Here is a 15,839-nt window from a genome sequence, read left to right as displayed (position 1 = left end):
AATTCCAGAGGAAGTCTCGATCAAATTCGACTGAGAAAACCATCTGAACAAGACTAGTTCAGGCAACTTTTTCATAGTATTTGTTTTTTAACATTTAATCTTCTACCTTGGAGAATTAGTTTATTATACGGGATGTCACACACGTTGCGAGTTAGACTGCGGTTGGTCTGTAAATGTAGTCCGACTGTATCAACATTCAGTTGTCGACTGACAATGATCACGTCGTTGCCCCTAGTGATTAATTTATTGTAAGGGCACGGTCCAGGTAGTGCAAAAATCAGAGACAATTGTGATTGTAAATTAACTGTTGTAGGGCGATTACAGATTTGAACATTCTAATTGTTGGGCGACATGTCGGGTGACGGAGTAAGCTATAAACTGGACTCTATACTTGGACTCTAATAGAACAACCTATCGGAATGACAAGACAGGCAGTAATTGGTTGAGAATTACAATGCGTGTAAATCAAAACTTGTGAAAGTTTAGAGTGTGAGACTGCTTTGGGTGGTGCTGGAGGAGTAGACTAAAGCTTTGCAGTTCCGAACTCGTCTGTCTCCGTGAAATTATCGCTTATACCACATAATAAGCCCAGCCGAGCATATCAAGCTTTACACTTGCATTTTAATAAATTAATTATCTACCACAACTAACAGATCATTCTATGCCATGATAGAAGCAAACACCACGACTTTTCAAGGCATTCAGTGGGCTATGAGAAGCCTAACACCTAGCCTGCCAAGCAACCTGCGAGTAACACCTCCCAACCCCCTCCCAATAAAGTGCCATAGTCTATTGTTAGTCTCCCGCACTAGAATGATTTGGCCAAAACTAGTTCATACCACGAGTAGCCTACCACCGTCTATCATGAGTCGCAGCTAAATCTAATTCCACACATGTAATAGAATATGTAGGCACCGCTTGGAAATGAATAAATATGCATGGATGTTGTTTTTACAAAATATGTATGTCGCAATGGATTTTCGTAAACAAAGCTGTGTCAGGTGTGTAGGCTTTTAGAGTAAATAACGTAGCATAAGATGGCTGAATTTTTACCATTTATTGAAACTAAATTACAGCACGAAAAAGCCCTTCTTTTTGGTAAATCGACAGCTGTGTAGTTTATTTACAGTAAATACTTAAGAAAGAATGAAATATACATTACACACGATAGATACACGAGATAGTGTATACAGTGAAATGCACGAAGTACATAAACAGATAAAGTACTTTTCGAGCTGTTTATTATCCTGTGTGTCGGGATGCTGTAACCACTATTACACAGCCTGTCCAAGTAGGGAATGTTGTACCTCGATGTTTTGTGTTCGCAATTCAAGTGGAGAGATATTCGACCGACAGCCTAGAACAATAGCCTAGGTGTGATCCCAACCCCCTCCCAACGACCGCGTCATGAATCACTTGGTCAACTAACTCAGAAGTTCCCTTCAACGTAGACCAAAAGATTGTTTGCCAGTGCCAATGAGGTGAAGAAATTTTCGGCCTACTGCCGGCCTAATGTCATCTTTCCCTAGATAGAGAATTGCGCTCAACATGTATTTTGTTTCAACGTCAGCGGCCACCCAGAATTTAATAGCAAATTAGTTTAATGGCCATGTTCTCTGTGAAACGACACAGTAACAACTTGATAGAGAACAGTTGTTCATCTACAGTTATGTTCTCACTAGGTGTGTAAGAAGCAATACTTTATCGAAAATCTAATTTATCTGTCACAAGGTGGGCAGCCCTTGCATTCTTGTCATCAAAGCGCAGATAGTGCATGATATCGTGCAATCTCTGTCGAGACATCCGTCTCTGAAAATGGGATTTCCCACGTTAGCAGACCAGTAGTCGTCCGGGTTTATGATTTTACCGCCCGTAATACCTCCCAAATAAAGGAGACCTGCAGTTTGAACTTATTTTCGATCATCACTTCGATCAGTTTCTGCTTCAGAGTATTTCTGAATCTTTCACCACATTTCTGTGTCAGTCAAACACACTAAACTGCCCAATGGACTTGTAATATTGTCCTTGGCATAATATGTGGGCCCTGGGGTTTCTCTCATGATATTGCACTCTCGCGCCAGCAGTTTGTTCAACCCATACTGTGCCGTCTCTTGCGTAGGGTGTTATTATATTGAATGAATTAGCATTTGCAAAATTCCTGCTCACTATCTAAGTCATATAATAATTAGTTACGCCCCTCTACGTGAAACAAAAATGCGTTTATTATACGTTTGTCCGCTTTACAAAACATTTGCATTTTAATACTGTAAATTATTTTTGCAGCTCTAAAATAATGTAATGTCATGACATGAGAATAAAGCTTACCCTAGTTTACACACGAACTATCAGTCATATGATGACTAATTACGCACGGTTCAAGTAGGCTAGTGCAAAAATCAGTGACAATTGATACGCCCATGTAGGCCTACATGAAACAAAAATGCGCTTCATAGTTATTAAACTGTCGTCATTTTTGCACATTATGTAATATTAATGTATGACTCTTATAACTCTCGATATATATATATATATATATATATATATATATATATATATATATATATATATATATATATATAGACAGAAAACTAGTATGAGCGAACCCTTGCGCCATCTGCTGCGAGAAAAGAGAATCGCAGCCTTCAAAAGTAGGAAACAACATGGCCGAAAGCGAGGCTGACAGCAGTTTCACAGAATTAGAAGCAAAATAGCTTTAAATTAGCTTGTACCGGGGTGATTTTGAAAATTTAAGGATACTGAGTGATAAAATGCACAAATCTAGGAAAAGTCATGAAAGGACGGTCCTGAAATTTGACCGAGTGCAAAGATTTAATTTTTTTTTGGGTCACTGCGGTCAAATGACCGGCGCTCGGCGCTTCTAGGTATAAGTGGGTCAAACCAGCACGGCGCTTCTAGTAAGACGTCACAGCGGTCAAATGACCGGCGCTCGGCGCTTCTAGTGTTAACAGATTTGGTTGCTGATAGAGTAACAGAACTTGCTTTCTTTACTCAGTATGCATATTGGTTAAATGTAGACTTAAACACAGGTCATTTATACTGTAAACCACATAGTCAGTGGACTAAAACTCGCCCAGGGGATAGGCATAGCTCTGCGGTAGCGTTTTTCACATACACTTCTGCTCCTTATCCCGCTAATTAGGTGAGACAAGATTCATCGTTACCAGGTGACGTGCTAGCAACCTCTCCCTGGCAAGCCTGCGCTGCTGATCTACGACTCACAAAGGGTCACATCAGCCAGAAGACTGAAGATGAGGAGGAGACAAAGATCTTCCTCACCATCCTTCATCATGAAGCACATTGTTGTGTTTATGATTTGTTGCTCTGTGGTGTTGTCTTTTAATCCAAAAGATAACTATTTTGAGAGTGTACTGACCAAAACACGCCACATGCTGTATGGTAATTGTAGTGTGTGTGTACCACATGTTCAGAGTGTTGGGGCGGGAATTCCATGGGTAGCCCATCCGGTGTCTGATTGTGATACATGTTCTCTCCTACACACTGATCCTAGCACTCCAAGGCGTTTTACATTTTCTCCTTGCCATAATATGTCTGGTCTAGAAGTAGGTGCATGTTGCCAACCAGGGGCAAAACCGTGTGACACCACTCATGCTCCATCTGTAGGTATGTCTGACATTCTAACACCTTTGACTTTCTCTTGGTGCATCCAGCAAGAGGGGGAATCTCCTCCTCTGGGTGAAATTTATCGACCTAAGTGTTCATACATTTATGAAATACATGGTACCATATCCTCTCATGCTAAGGCTCCAGTTCATGGCTATGACTCGGTCACGGGCTGTGTAACTGACTCCATGGCATGGTTTAAGCTGCTATCCATCAATCACTTTTGTCAAATAGGAGCCCCTCCTGGTACCCAGTGGCTCTGTGGGCATACTACATATGGCGAATTACCGGCTCGTTTTAATGGTCGGTGTACATTGGTTTACCTATTACCTGCTATTAGGCCTAGATTTCTGAATAAGACATTTACACCTTCTAACACCTCTAACACACTGAATCAAGGGCAGCGTGGTCACTCGCTCATATTAAGGGCAGGTCAGCATGTTAAACGCTTCTTTAGTGTAGTTAGTGGGTCTCAGGTGATATTGGCTAGACACCCTTCCTCTCGAATCTGTTGGTATTTTACACCTGTAAACAGTCAGAGGTTAGGTGAAGAAACAAAACCGTTTCAGTGTTTGTTTCCTGATGGTACTAATTCCTGGTATTCATCTGTGATTCCGTCATGGTACAGAGGTCATAATGATCCTCTGGTAGATGGCCTTGTAAGAATGATCAGTGGCATCCTGATGACATTAAAAGGGCATGGGGTAAAACACAACGCATGAAAGATGGCACAGAAAAAACTAAGTGGCTTTTGGTGGCTCTCTCTAAGCTCAGACAGCATGAACTAAAAATTGAACGGGATAAAAGTCACCATGAGATTGGTAAGTTAAAGGCTACCAATGATTTTCTGCGCTCTGAGAATGAGAAGCACAGAGAGAAAAAGGTCCATTTCGTCAGTGACACTGCAATTGGCAATCTGCCAGCCCAAACTCACTCTCACTCTGAGGGGAAAAATAACCATAACCAAGGCGCCTCTGCGAGGTCAAACTTAGAGTCGACTCCCGTGTTATCTTCTTTATATCCCTGGGACGAGGTAAAACAACTGGCAGAAAAAGTGGATGACCCAAGAGCTTATGAGAATAACAAGGATGAGAAGGAATGGGAGGAGGGCATCTCTAAAGCTAAAATAGCCCTGAGAGTAGTCCAACTCAGGTCCAAGAGGAATGTGAGAGCTTCAGGAGAGGAAGTTACAGATCAGGATGGAAATGTCACTAGGATTAACGTACAGACAAACATTCCCTTGACACCAGATATGGTTGAGAGATTTTCAGCAAAGGTGCCTCACCCTAGAAAAGGAGGTACACAGACCTGGGAAGAGCTGCAAAGGCTAAAGAGAATTTACAATTTACACCCCCTTGATGGATGTCAAATCCTAGCAGTACATCAAAGTGAGCGGCAAGCTGAGCAGCTGCGAGATGCAGTGGATGACAGACTGGACAGGGACGACAGAGAAGGCGCATGGAAGAGGATTCAAATTTGGTGTATGGAAAATGCACAGCTGACAGTGGACTGGAAGAAAATTCTGGCATGTAAACAGAAACCAGATGAGTCAGTCGAAGATTATGTGAGACGCCTGAAACACGTCTGGGTTAATTATTCTGGATGTCGTCATACCATTGAGGAATTGGGAGGATCAGCGGACCCAGTGTTAATTTCCACTGCAATTCAAGGTCTCTTACCAAATGTCAGAACCAGCCTGCTAGCGTCACATCCATCAATCGCCCAACTGCGCTCTAACCCCACTGAGTTGGACGCATTAGTGAATTATGCCAGCTTGGTTGAAGACGCAGCAGCACGAACACTCAGACTGCGCCTGATGAGGGGAGAGATTGAAGAGGTTGAAACAGCTGACTCGAACAACCAAAAGGGAGCAAAAAAAGGTAATAAATCACCTAAGAAAGGAGCCTGCAGATACTGTGGGAAGGAAGGTCATTGGTTCAAGGAGTGTCGTAAGAGACTGAGGGATTTGGCGAAGAGTGCATCAGCGCCACAGACCCAAACGCCCCCTCAGCAGCCTCCCATCAGCGGCCCACAGCAGACTGAAGTAACATCAGACAGCCTAGCAGAACAAATCGCTCAGTTTGCACGGGTACCACCAGAAATTCGAAGCCGACTTGTGGGAAGCACACCTCAGGGAAACTCCTAAATCACCCCTCCCTTCGGTCTCTGTCCGCAGCTGTCCAACAGCGGGCAGATGGTTTGTATGTGGAAGTTGGACCATGGAGTGTAGATTTTCTCATTGATACAGGTGCTCAAGTAACTGTCATTCCAGACATTTATAAGTTGCCCCTTAGTGATAAAACAATAGAAGGACGTCGTGTGGGAGGACCTAAATTTTCCTTAAAACAGACAGTTCCTGTTTGTATTCAAATTGGGCCTATTGTATTGTTTTCATCCATTTGGATTGGGCCAGTCAAACAGGCTTTATTGGGACTAGATGTTCTCAGTCAAACTAGTTCAGACATCCAATTCAAAGAGGGAAAAATTAATTGGCTACTACGCAATTTAACTTTAACTCAATTAGCTGATCATCCAGTTTGGGCTACAGATAAGAATGATTGTGGGTGTTTGAAAATGGAACCTGTCACATTTACCGGCTCCCCACCCCCTTCCACCAGACAATATCCTTTGAGCATGCAGGCGGTCCAAGGAATTCTGCCAATCATTAAACAGCTGGAAGAAAGAGGCATTTTGATTCAAACCTGCAGCAACAGTAATAGCCCCATCTGGCCTGTCAAGAAAGCGGATGGAAGCTGGCACCTCACAGTTGATTACCGGGAAGCCAACAAACACATTGATAAGCTCACACCTCTAGTGGCAGATCCATCAGCCATCTTTAATGTCATCAAACCATCACATCAATGGTTTTCAGTCATTGACATGGCTAATGGCTTCTGGTCGGTGCCATTCAGTCCAGATGTACCACCTTGGTTTGCATTCACAGTCAAAGGACAACAGTATACTTGGACACGCCTCCCACAAGGATTTCATAATTCACCCACTGTGTATCATCAAGCACTAAGGAAAGATTTAGGGCAATTGACAGAAGTGTCATCTACTGTGGTTCAGTACGTTGATGATGTGCTGATAGCATCAGACGACAAGGAACAATATGAGCAGGATGTGTTGGAACTGCTAAACCATTTAGCGAAGCGAGGTCACAAAGCCAGTTTGAAAAAGGCACAGCTCAGCCAAGCAGAGGTAACCTATTTGGGCCAAAGGATTTCACAAGGTCGGCGAGAAATCACCCCAGACAGGAAAACAGCTGTTAAATCATCTCCACTACCAATGACGGTTAGAGAACTAAGATCTTTTCTTGGTCTGTGTAATTACAACAGGACATGGGTAGATGGATATGCTGAGCTCACTCAGCCTTTGAATAACAAACTCAAGGGCAATCCTCATCCAAAAGACCAACTGACATGGGCTGTTGAGGAGAAGCAGGCCTTTGACAATGTGAAACAGGCTTTGATTACAGCTCCCACTTTAGGAATTCCAGACACCTCAAAACCATTTGTTCTTAACGTCCATGAACATCAGGGGTACATGACAGCGGTTCTAACTCAAGAATGGGGAGACAGAGATAAACCTGTAGGTTATTTCTCAGCTCAGTTAGACCCTGTAGCCCAAGGCATGGGACCATGTCTCAGGGCTGTACAAGCAACGTACTTGGCAGTTCATTTAACAGGACCCCTTGTTCTAGACCAGAAACTGACGGTCAGATGTCCTCACGCTGTATACACCATCCTTAGCCTAGGACAAGCTTCACAAGTGACAGCAGCAAGATGGACAAAATGGTCAGTAGCCCTGGAAATGCCAAACATCACAATTGAGAAAGCCACTCCCAGTAACCTAGCTACTATGATGACGTACCTGGGAGCCCACGATCGCGTGTGACCCCTATGTTCACCCCGAAAGAGACCAGAGGGGTCGGGTGGTGGTCAACGTATTCAGCTAGGCCCCACAATAATGAAGAAGAGGGAAACTGAACATGAGACAAGAACAAAACAAAAGGTTGAGGACCCCTATGGCCAAAAAAGGAATAACACTCCCCACAGTCCTGACCCTGACACACACACACACACACACACACACAATATCACCCACATTGAGTATGGCTACACACACGCCACACACACAAAAAGTTGCTTCAACAAACACTTTTCCTACAAAACAGTAGTCTATATTTGAGTAATTCCAGACTAATTAAGCCTGGTGACTAATTTTATTCAGCCTTCACTGTAATGACATTGATACAATGGTAGTTGTATAATAACATCAATGAGGCACTAGTCAACAAAACTTCTTTTTTTTTTTTTTTTTTTCTTTTGCTCACCTCTGACTAGTTGTTGATGTTAAGGGCTTTAACACCTTCTTTCAGAGAGGATCTTAGTGGTAGTGTTTGTATCTCTGAGAAAGATTATGTCTAATGCTCACCCAATAAACAGTGCTGAATGTGACAGAGTGCCTGTGGATACTGTTTAGTCCTCACTGTAGGCCAAGATGTCTTACTGCTTCCGTTCTGTCAACATGGAATACATTCACCTCCTCATTCTCCCCACCAGGATCCTTCACCTAAGTATCTCCACTGTACTGTTGACAACCTCTGCATGAAACACTCTTTAAAACCACTCTGTATGTCTGTGCTGGGCAGAGGTAGTGTGCTGGCCTAGGTGGATCAGTACCGTGCCAAAGGCAATGCTATTCCTGAGAGGATCCAGACCAAAATGTTCAAACACCTCTCTGTCCTGCCACCACTCATCACATCTCTAATCACAGCTTTGTGGTGTCACTAATCAGGATGCAGCGTGTTGAGGAGTGTCCAGATCCCTTTGTGAGATCAACATAACTGGCTTTGTTCAGGGGGTGACTATTCACACCCAGTCTGAGACCTAACAATACAGTCCCAGAGGCTGAAAACTTCTACACATTCCTGTTCAAAGCTGTTGCAAGATTTATTTCGTATTAGGGCAGTCAGAGTCCACTTCACAGATAAAGCCAGGATTACTGCTGGTATCAGATGTCTAACAAGGCTCAGACAAAAGATTTTGAGCGAGAGATGTGTGGACACATTATTGACAATGAAGCCGGGGGGCTACAGTGGTGGCTACCCTGTCAACACTGAGAATCCCCAGCCTGGCCCACAGACAGAATCACATCTGCCTGCATTTCAACAAAACCCCTAAAACTCACACTTTCCCAACTGCCTTATGCCTGATAACACGGAGGGTAAAACCTGAAACAACCACAAACTCAACACAAATAAACAAACAAGCAACCATGACTCCATCTGCAATAACAAACTGCTTCAAGACTTCACCCGTTCCATATTTAGCCTGACTCCACTGATCGACAACATGGAAAATTTGAGCTGTGTTATTTGACAATGTTTTCAACTACTTGTTTTAAATAGTTTGAATAGTTATTTGACTGCTCATGCATAACCACATTATAAGTTGTAATTTTGGTACATAATTAAGTCTGCAGACTGCACTGAGCCAGTAAAAACTACTGATATTACTCCTACCCCATCCTTACTTGTGCAGGCTCATGTCTCTCTCCCTCTTTCTCAAGTGTTCATTTCCTCTCCTCCCCTCACTGGTCTCTCTCCATCTTTCTCTCCTTTGCACTTCTCAACAGTGCATGAGAAAACACCTCTCTCTTTTTCCATATCTTGGATCTATGTACAGTATAAACTTTTTTCAGTGTTACATGCTGTCTCCCTCATGCTGTTGACATAAACCTGGCCATACACATGCCTGACTGGACTACAGGGCTTTTACAGGGTAAGACAACTGTGTCTATGTATCATTTATCCTAAAATCATAAACATTTAGTGGCTTGGCTCAGAGGGAAGTATGTTTCTATTAAGAGCTCCAGTGAAGATTTGCAAATAAATTACCATTACTCTAAATGGCCAGCAATAAAAAGTACCACATTTGCATAAACTGTCCACAGCTGGACGGTCACTTAGGTCTCTGTTAGCATTCAGCACAGCTTAACAGTACTGCTCATCTGTGCTTAGCCTCCTGGTACAGCTAAAAACAATAGCCTACATCTTCATTCAAGACTTAATTTACACATGTCGTATGAGTATTAATGGGAGAAGTGTGCTTAAACTACAAAAATAAAGAACATTAAAATACAGAGAATGAAATTTTTACATGCCAAAATGTATTCTTGGGCATGAGTATATTTCAAAGGCTTTAACTTTTAAAATACTGTCTTAAAGGCCTGAAATATGTATTTGACTGGAGTGCAGTGGTAAGGCTTGATGGCATCCAGGGCTGCCGCCATCTGAACACACTCATACATAACCCATCCTTCTGTGGCCTGAGTTTTCCCTCACAACTCACAAGTATCTTAGCTTATTCAATGACTTTGTTTGTGTTAGAAAGTCATTTAACAGTAATGTCAGGATCCATCGAGAAGATTTACATTTGATTCTTGCATACAAGAAATACTTCAGTACTTGAGGTTGAGAAATATGGAGAAAAGAATCACAAATGGCCATAATGTAATTTTGCATATAAAGAAAGCCCTCTCTAATTGTCTGGGTTCCATTGCTAAATGTGTGTGAGTGTAAAGATATCACAGTGAACATGGAAATCAAGTCCCACACATGAATGTTTTTACTCATACCATTTTTCTACAGTTTTTGAGTCGGCACTACATGAACAAAGTAACTGTGACCAAATATCACAGTGGGGACTTAAAACGATTATGCAGTTTTAATAGCGCAAAATCACATTAATCCGTAATTTAGATCAAACTATTGATTATGTGCTACTTAAATTAAGAACACATCAAACAACATTTACTGTTGTCTGTAGATGATTAACAGAATTCAGTTTGACATTCAAGGACTTTAATATACCTCCTCTGTAAATAAATAAATACATTTCTGATGTGTTTCTGATGATGAATCGCTGACAATAATTTTCATGCAAAGGCAGTTTAAAGAGTAAATTCTCAGCAGTGTAAATTCTCAACAGTAGACTCATTCGCTTGGCTTGTTACAGTGTATGGACTGGTACAGAGTATGGTATAGTGTATGGACAGGTACAGTGTATGGTACAGTGTATGGTATAGTGTATGGTATAGTGTACGATACAGTGTACAGACTGGCACAGTGTAGGATACAGTGTATGGTATATTGTATGGACTGGTACAGTGTATGGTACAGTGTATGGTATAGTGTATGGTACAGTGTATGGTATATTGTATGGACTGGTACAGTGTATGGTACAGTGTATGGTATAGTGTATGGTACAGTGTAAGGTATAGTGTATGGACTGGTACAGAGTATGGTATAGTGTATGGTATAGTGTATGGACTGGTACAGTGTATGGTACAGTGTATGGTATAGTGTACGATACAGTGTACAGACTGGCACAGTGTAGGGTACAGTGTATGGTATAGTGTAAAGTACAGTGTACGGTACAGTGTACAGACTGACACAGTGTAGGATATAGTGTATGGACTGGTACAGTGTAAGGTACAGTGTATGGTATAGTGTAAGGTACAGTGTATGGTATAGTGTATGGACTGGCACAGTGTATGGTACAGTGTATGGTACAGTGTATGGACTGGTACAGTATAAGGTACAGTGTATGGTATAGTGTATGGTACAGTGTACGGTACAGTGTACAGACTGACACAGTGTAGGATATAGTGTATGGTACAACGTATGCTACAGTGTATGGTACAGTGTATGGTATAGTGTATAGACTGGCACAGTGTATGGTATAGTATATGGTACAGTGTATGGTACAGTGTACAGACTGGCACAGTGTAGGGTACAGTGTATGGTACAGTGTATGGTATAGTCTATAGACTGGCACAGTGTATGGTATAGTGTATGGTACAGTGTACAGACTGGAACAGTGTAGAGTACAGTGTGTGATACAGTGTATGCTACAGTGTATGGTACAGTGTATGGTATAGTGTATGGTATAGTGTATAGACTGGCCCAGTGTATGGTATAGTGTATGGTATAGTGTATAGACTGGAACAGTGTATGTTATAGTATATGGTACAGCATATGGTACAGTGTATGGTATAGTGTGTGGTATAGTGTATAGACTGGCACAGTGTATGCTATAGTGTATGGCAGCATTTCTCAAACTCCGGTCCACGGAGCAGCAGAGGGGCGGGCTGAGGAAACTGCCAGGTCCCAGCCTCCTTGACTGAACTTCTTGCTTTGAAAACAGTAACAATTGTAACTGCCGGTCCACAGAGCACAGCTGCTGCGCCAGTCAAATTATGCTCAGTGCTTTTGTCACTCACCAGGGGAAAACAGTAACATTTTATTCAGATGCTAGAATGTTAAGCGTCCCCGCCCGCGAGAACTTGCTTAAAATGTTACTGTTTTCACCTGGCGAGTGACAGGAGCACCGAACATAATTTGACTGGCACAGCGGAGGGTTTTGCGGACCAGTAGTTTCCTGTCACGGACAGTGGTGGAGGAAGTACTCAAACACTGTACTTAAGTGAAAGTACAAATAGACAAAAATGTACTCTAGTAAAAGTAAAAGTACCACATTAACCTTTTTATTTGAGTAAAAGTAAGTACCTGCTTTTAAATATACTTAAAGTATTAAAAGTAAAAGTACTGGCTGAATGTATTCCCTAATGCAACGGTCTAAAATATCATTAAGTGTGCCTACTGTATGTATATTTTGTTTAATAGATCAATAGTATGGGCTGTGCCATTTTAATTAACAATGCTGCAGATGATGCTACTGATAACACTGGCAAACAATCTCTTATCAATTATTTGAAAGGTTATTGTTTTTACTGTAAACACAATAAAAACAATAACCTTTCAAATAACTGATAACCTTTCAAATAATTGATAACTCTTTGACACAGTTCACACTTGGACTTACGATTCTGTGAATCAGAATTTCAGGGGTGACCTGCAGAGTTAAATGCCATTAAGCAAAATAAGAAAGATGACTGAGTATACCTTTGAAAGTTTTTATTTAACTGTAAATAAAACCAAACACAATATAACACAATGCAAAACCATTGTGTTATATTGACTGCAGTAAACACATTCAAGTCAAAGTTGTCTGCCTGAAAAAAGGGGCATTAAACACACCTAACAAAGGAATAGGCACTGATCCTAACACAGGATTTCAACATATTATCTATTACAAAATTTATACTTTTGCCAGACTGTTCTTACAGGAGATGGAAAATTGGTTTGGCTCAATATAAGCATGCCAAGTAGGGTTGACAGTCTGACTTTTAAATTCCATTTCAGTGTAATTAAGACAAAGGTATCTTTAAAGTAATTACTATGATGTTAATCCTGTCATTCTATAATACCAACTAATTTTAAACCTTAACTCTGAAGGAGCACAGGGCTAAAGAGCCCCTAGCCACACAAGCAACATAACCACCGCTGTTCCCGAGATCTAGCATCCAAGCAAACACCCAGGACCAAGACTACATTGCGTTAGCAACATGTATGTGTTACTTGCCAGTTAACGCTAGATTATAATAATTTAATTGTGTTTACTTGTTGCTAGTGGTGCATTTGGACAAGAGGCTAGCTGAGGTTACATAAGACTTCACTAACCTAAATTAATTTAACATGCAAAAGTCAGGTAGCGTTAAGCAACTTAATTTACTTCAATATGTTTCTTCAAATTTGACGGCGAATTTTTGACAGCTAGTATCTCGTGTTTTCGAGGGAGACAAAGATGGCATCGGAATCTCCATGAATCATTTTTAGAACCGGTTATCTCAATCAACTCTTTTAAATAAGGCCAATGGTGGCGCATGTCTAATGGCTGAATCTCCGTGGTGGCCTCTCTCGAATCCATTTTGGATGTTTTATCACCGGTTAGTGCTGCTGCTGATGCAGCTGCTACGGGCGCGCCCCGCTCGTGTTGAAGGAGGGTCTAACATTACCTGCCCGCTTTGATTGGTTCAGTGGACCAATTCCCCTCTCGCCATTGATTACTTTCAAAACTAACAAACAAACAAAAAAACATGTGACTGTAACGTGTAACGCAACGCATTGTAGAAATGTAGTGGAGTAGGAAGTATAGATACTTGCTGTAAAATGTAGTGGAGTAAAAGTCAAAAGTACCCAAAACTAAATCTACTTAAGTAAAGTACAGATACATGAAAAATGTACTTTAGTACAGTAACAAACTACTTGTACTTCGTTACATTCCACCACTGGTCACGGATCTGCATCATAGTTTGAGAAACGCTGATGTATGGTACAGTGTTTAGACTGGCACAGTGTATGGTGCAGTGTATGGCACAGTGTATGGTATACTAGCATAACGTACAATACAGCGTACGGACTGGTGCGGTGTACGGACTAGTGCAGTGAATGGCCTGGTACAGTGTATGGACAGTGAAAACAAATGTGTTTGAAAGCGTTCCAGAGCACGGGACACTGCACTGTGTCATCACATTTACTGTTGGTGCCATTAGCTGACATCTGATAATCACCTGATAAAGACCCATGGAACTAAACCACTTTTATGTCTGTTGTTTCAATGAGGAAACTCCACTGATTCCACTATAAGCCTTCACTTTGCTCACCTTACAAATGCATGAGTGTGTGCATGTGTGTGTGTGGGTGTGTGTGGGTGTGTGTCTGTGTTTTTGTTCTGCTGGGCAAACCAGAATCCTGCCTAACCCATTACCTTGATGTTGTTCTCGGCGACAGACAGTGACACCTGCAGTTTCTGTGATTTCTCGCGACTCTCCCTGGCCTCCTCCTGTACACGCTGGAGCTCAGTGCGCAGTTTTCCCAGGGTCTTCTGCAGCGCCGCCTCCTGTGCCTGGAACTCCTTCCTCAGCTCAGCCTCTGTCTTTTTCCAAGCCAGCAGGTTCTCCGCAGTCAGCTGCTGCGTGCGTTTCATGGCCTCCAGCTCACGCTCGTAGAAGGTCTGCGCTTTGTTCAGCTTGGCTTCATACTCCTCCACCAGACGCTTCTTATCTTGCTTCAACTCCTCCACCCTCTCTGTCAGGGACTCCACCTCCGCCTTGTGCAGCTGGATCAGTTTCTCCTGGTCCTTGCTGTAGTTGGCATTTTGGCTCTGGTGAGAACGCAGGAGCTCCTGAATCTACAACAATAAAAAAAAAAAAGTTTGTGATTGCACCACACATGTCTGACAGCACAGTAAAGCATGTTCATCAGTAGGTTTGTGGGTGACCATACCTCCTGCCTGTGGCTGGCTCTAAGCTCTTCCAGGGCCTGGCGTTTCTCCTGCTCAAATTGTGCCTGCACCTGGCCAAAGGCCCGCAACTTCTCCTCAAAGGAGCGGCGCATCTCCTCCACCTCGCGTGACATGCTGACCACACGCTGCGTGTGTTGTGCTTCGGTGCACAGTTGCATGTCCTCCACACGCTGGCGGTAACTTTCAAATTCCGCCAGTGCCTGCCGTTTCATGCGCTCATGCAGTTCCATGGATTCTTCCAGAGACTGGATGCGACGCTTCAGGTCCAGCTCATCGCTGATCTTGCTCTTATACTGCATGATCTTCTCTCGTGTCTCCGACAGGATCTGCTGCACCTCCTCTTCGTGCGCCTCCTTAAGTGTTTGGATGGCAGCCTCATGCTCATCGTTCTTGGTGTTAAGGGCATAGATCACCTGAAGGTCAAAGGCCGAGACAGGGAAATTCAGGTGTTAGCACAGATCTCCATATAAAAATGATACACCATTAGGGCACTATTAGGGAAAGACAAGTGGACAGCACTGTGTATACTGGCAGTGCTTACAACTGAAATGTAGACACAGCAGGACATTTGAAGTAGCACACTAGAAATTATTCTACATGCAAGCTTCTCTACTGGCACAAAACAGGCCACCGATTCAGCATTAGTGCTACGTTAGACTACCGATCAATGTAAAAGGACATACAATATCAGATATTCAAATGAGAAGAAGAACATACAATATCAGATATTACAGAGAGGAGAACAACATGTCCCGTGGCCTCTTGAGGGACTGACATATGTTTAGTGGCTAAAGGAGAAAACATAGGAAAGAAAACTGAGATAAAATGCAGCCTCTTTCTTTTGCATTACAGACATTTGGGGCAATAGGTTTTACATTTACAGTTTAAGAGGGAGAAACATCACTAAAAACCTACCAGTGTTTCACTCTGTCCAGCTGTACAACCAGGCTAAACTATTTTAATATTATTTTTACATTTTATTAA

At 42.3% G+C, this 15,839-nt stretch overlaps 1 protein-coding gene across 3 annotated transcripts in view; it reads right to left on the bottom strand.

The window, feature by feature from the left end:
* fam184ab (family with sequence similarity 184 member Ab) overlaps positions 1 to 15,082 on the bottom strand; it is an 85,386-nt gene extending 70,304 nt beyond the window's left edge. For 2 of the 3 annotated variants that reach the window (XM_030772473.1, XM_030772475.1), the window contains exons 1-2: positions 14,837 to 15,067; positions 14,319 to 14,741 (exon numbers count right to left, since the gene is read on the bottom strand). In XM_030772473.1, coding sequence (XP_030628333.1) covers positions 14,319 to 14,741; positions 14,837 to 15,067 — 654 coding nt within the window. Of the gene's footprint in view, positions 1 to 14,318; positions 14,742 to 14,836 lie in introns of all 3 variants that reach the window. The other variant, XM_030772476.1, reaches the window with a different exon arrangement.
* Between the last annotated feature and the right edge of the window lie 757 nt (positions 15,083 to 15,839).

This window comes from Chanos chanos, chromosome 4, assembly GCF_902362185.1.
Source record: "Chanos chanos chromosome 4, fChaCha1.1, whole genome shotgun sequence".
NCBI lineage: Eukaryota > Metazoa > Chordata > Actinopteri > Gonorynchiformes > Chanidae > Chanos > Chanos chanos.
Note: the sequence above shows the minus strand (reverse complement) of the source record. Positions and strands in the feature narration are given on the sequence as shown.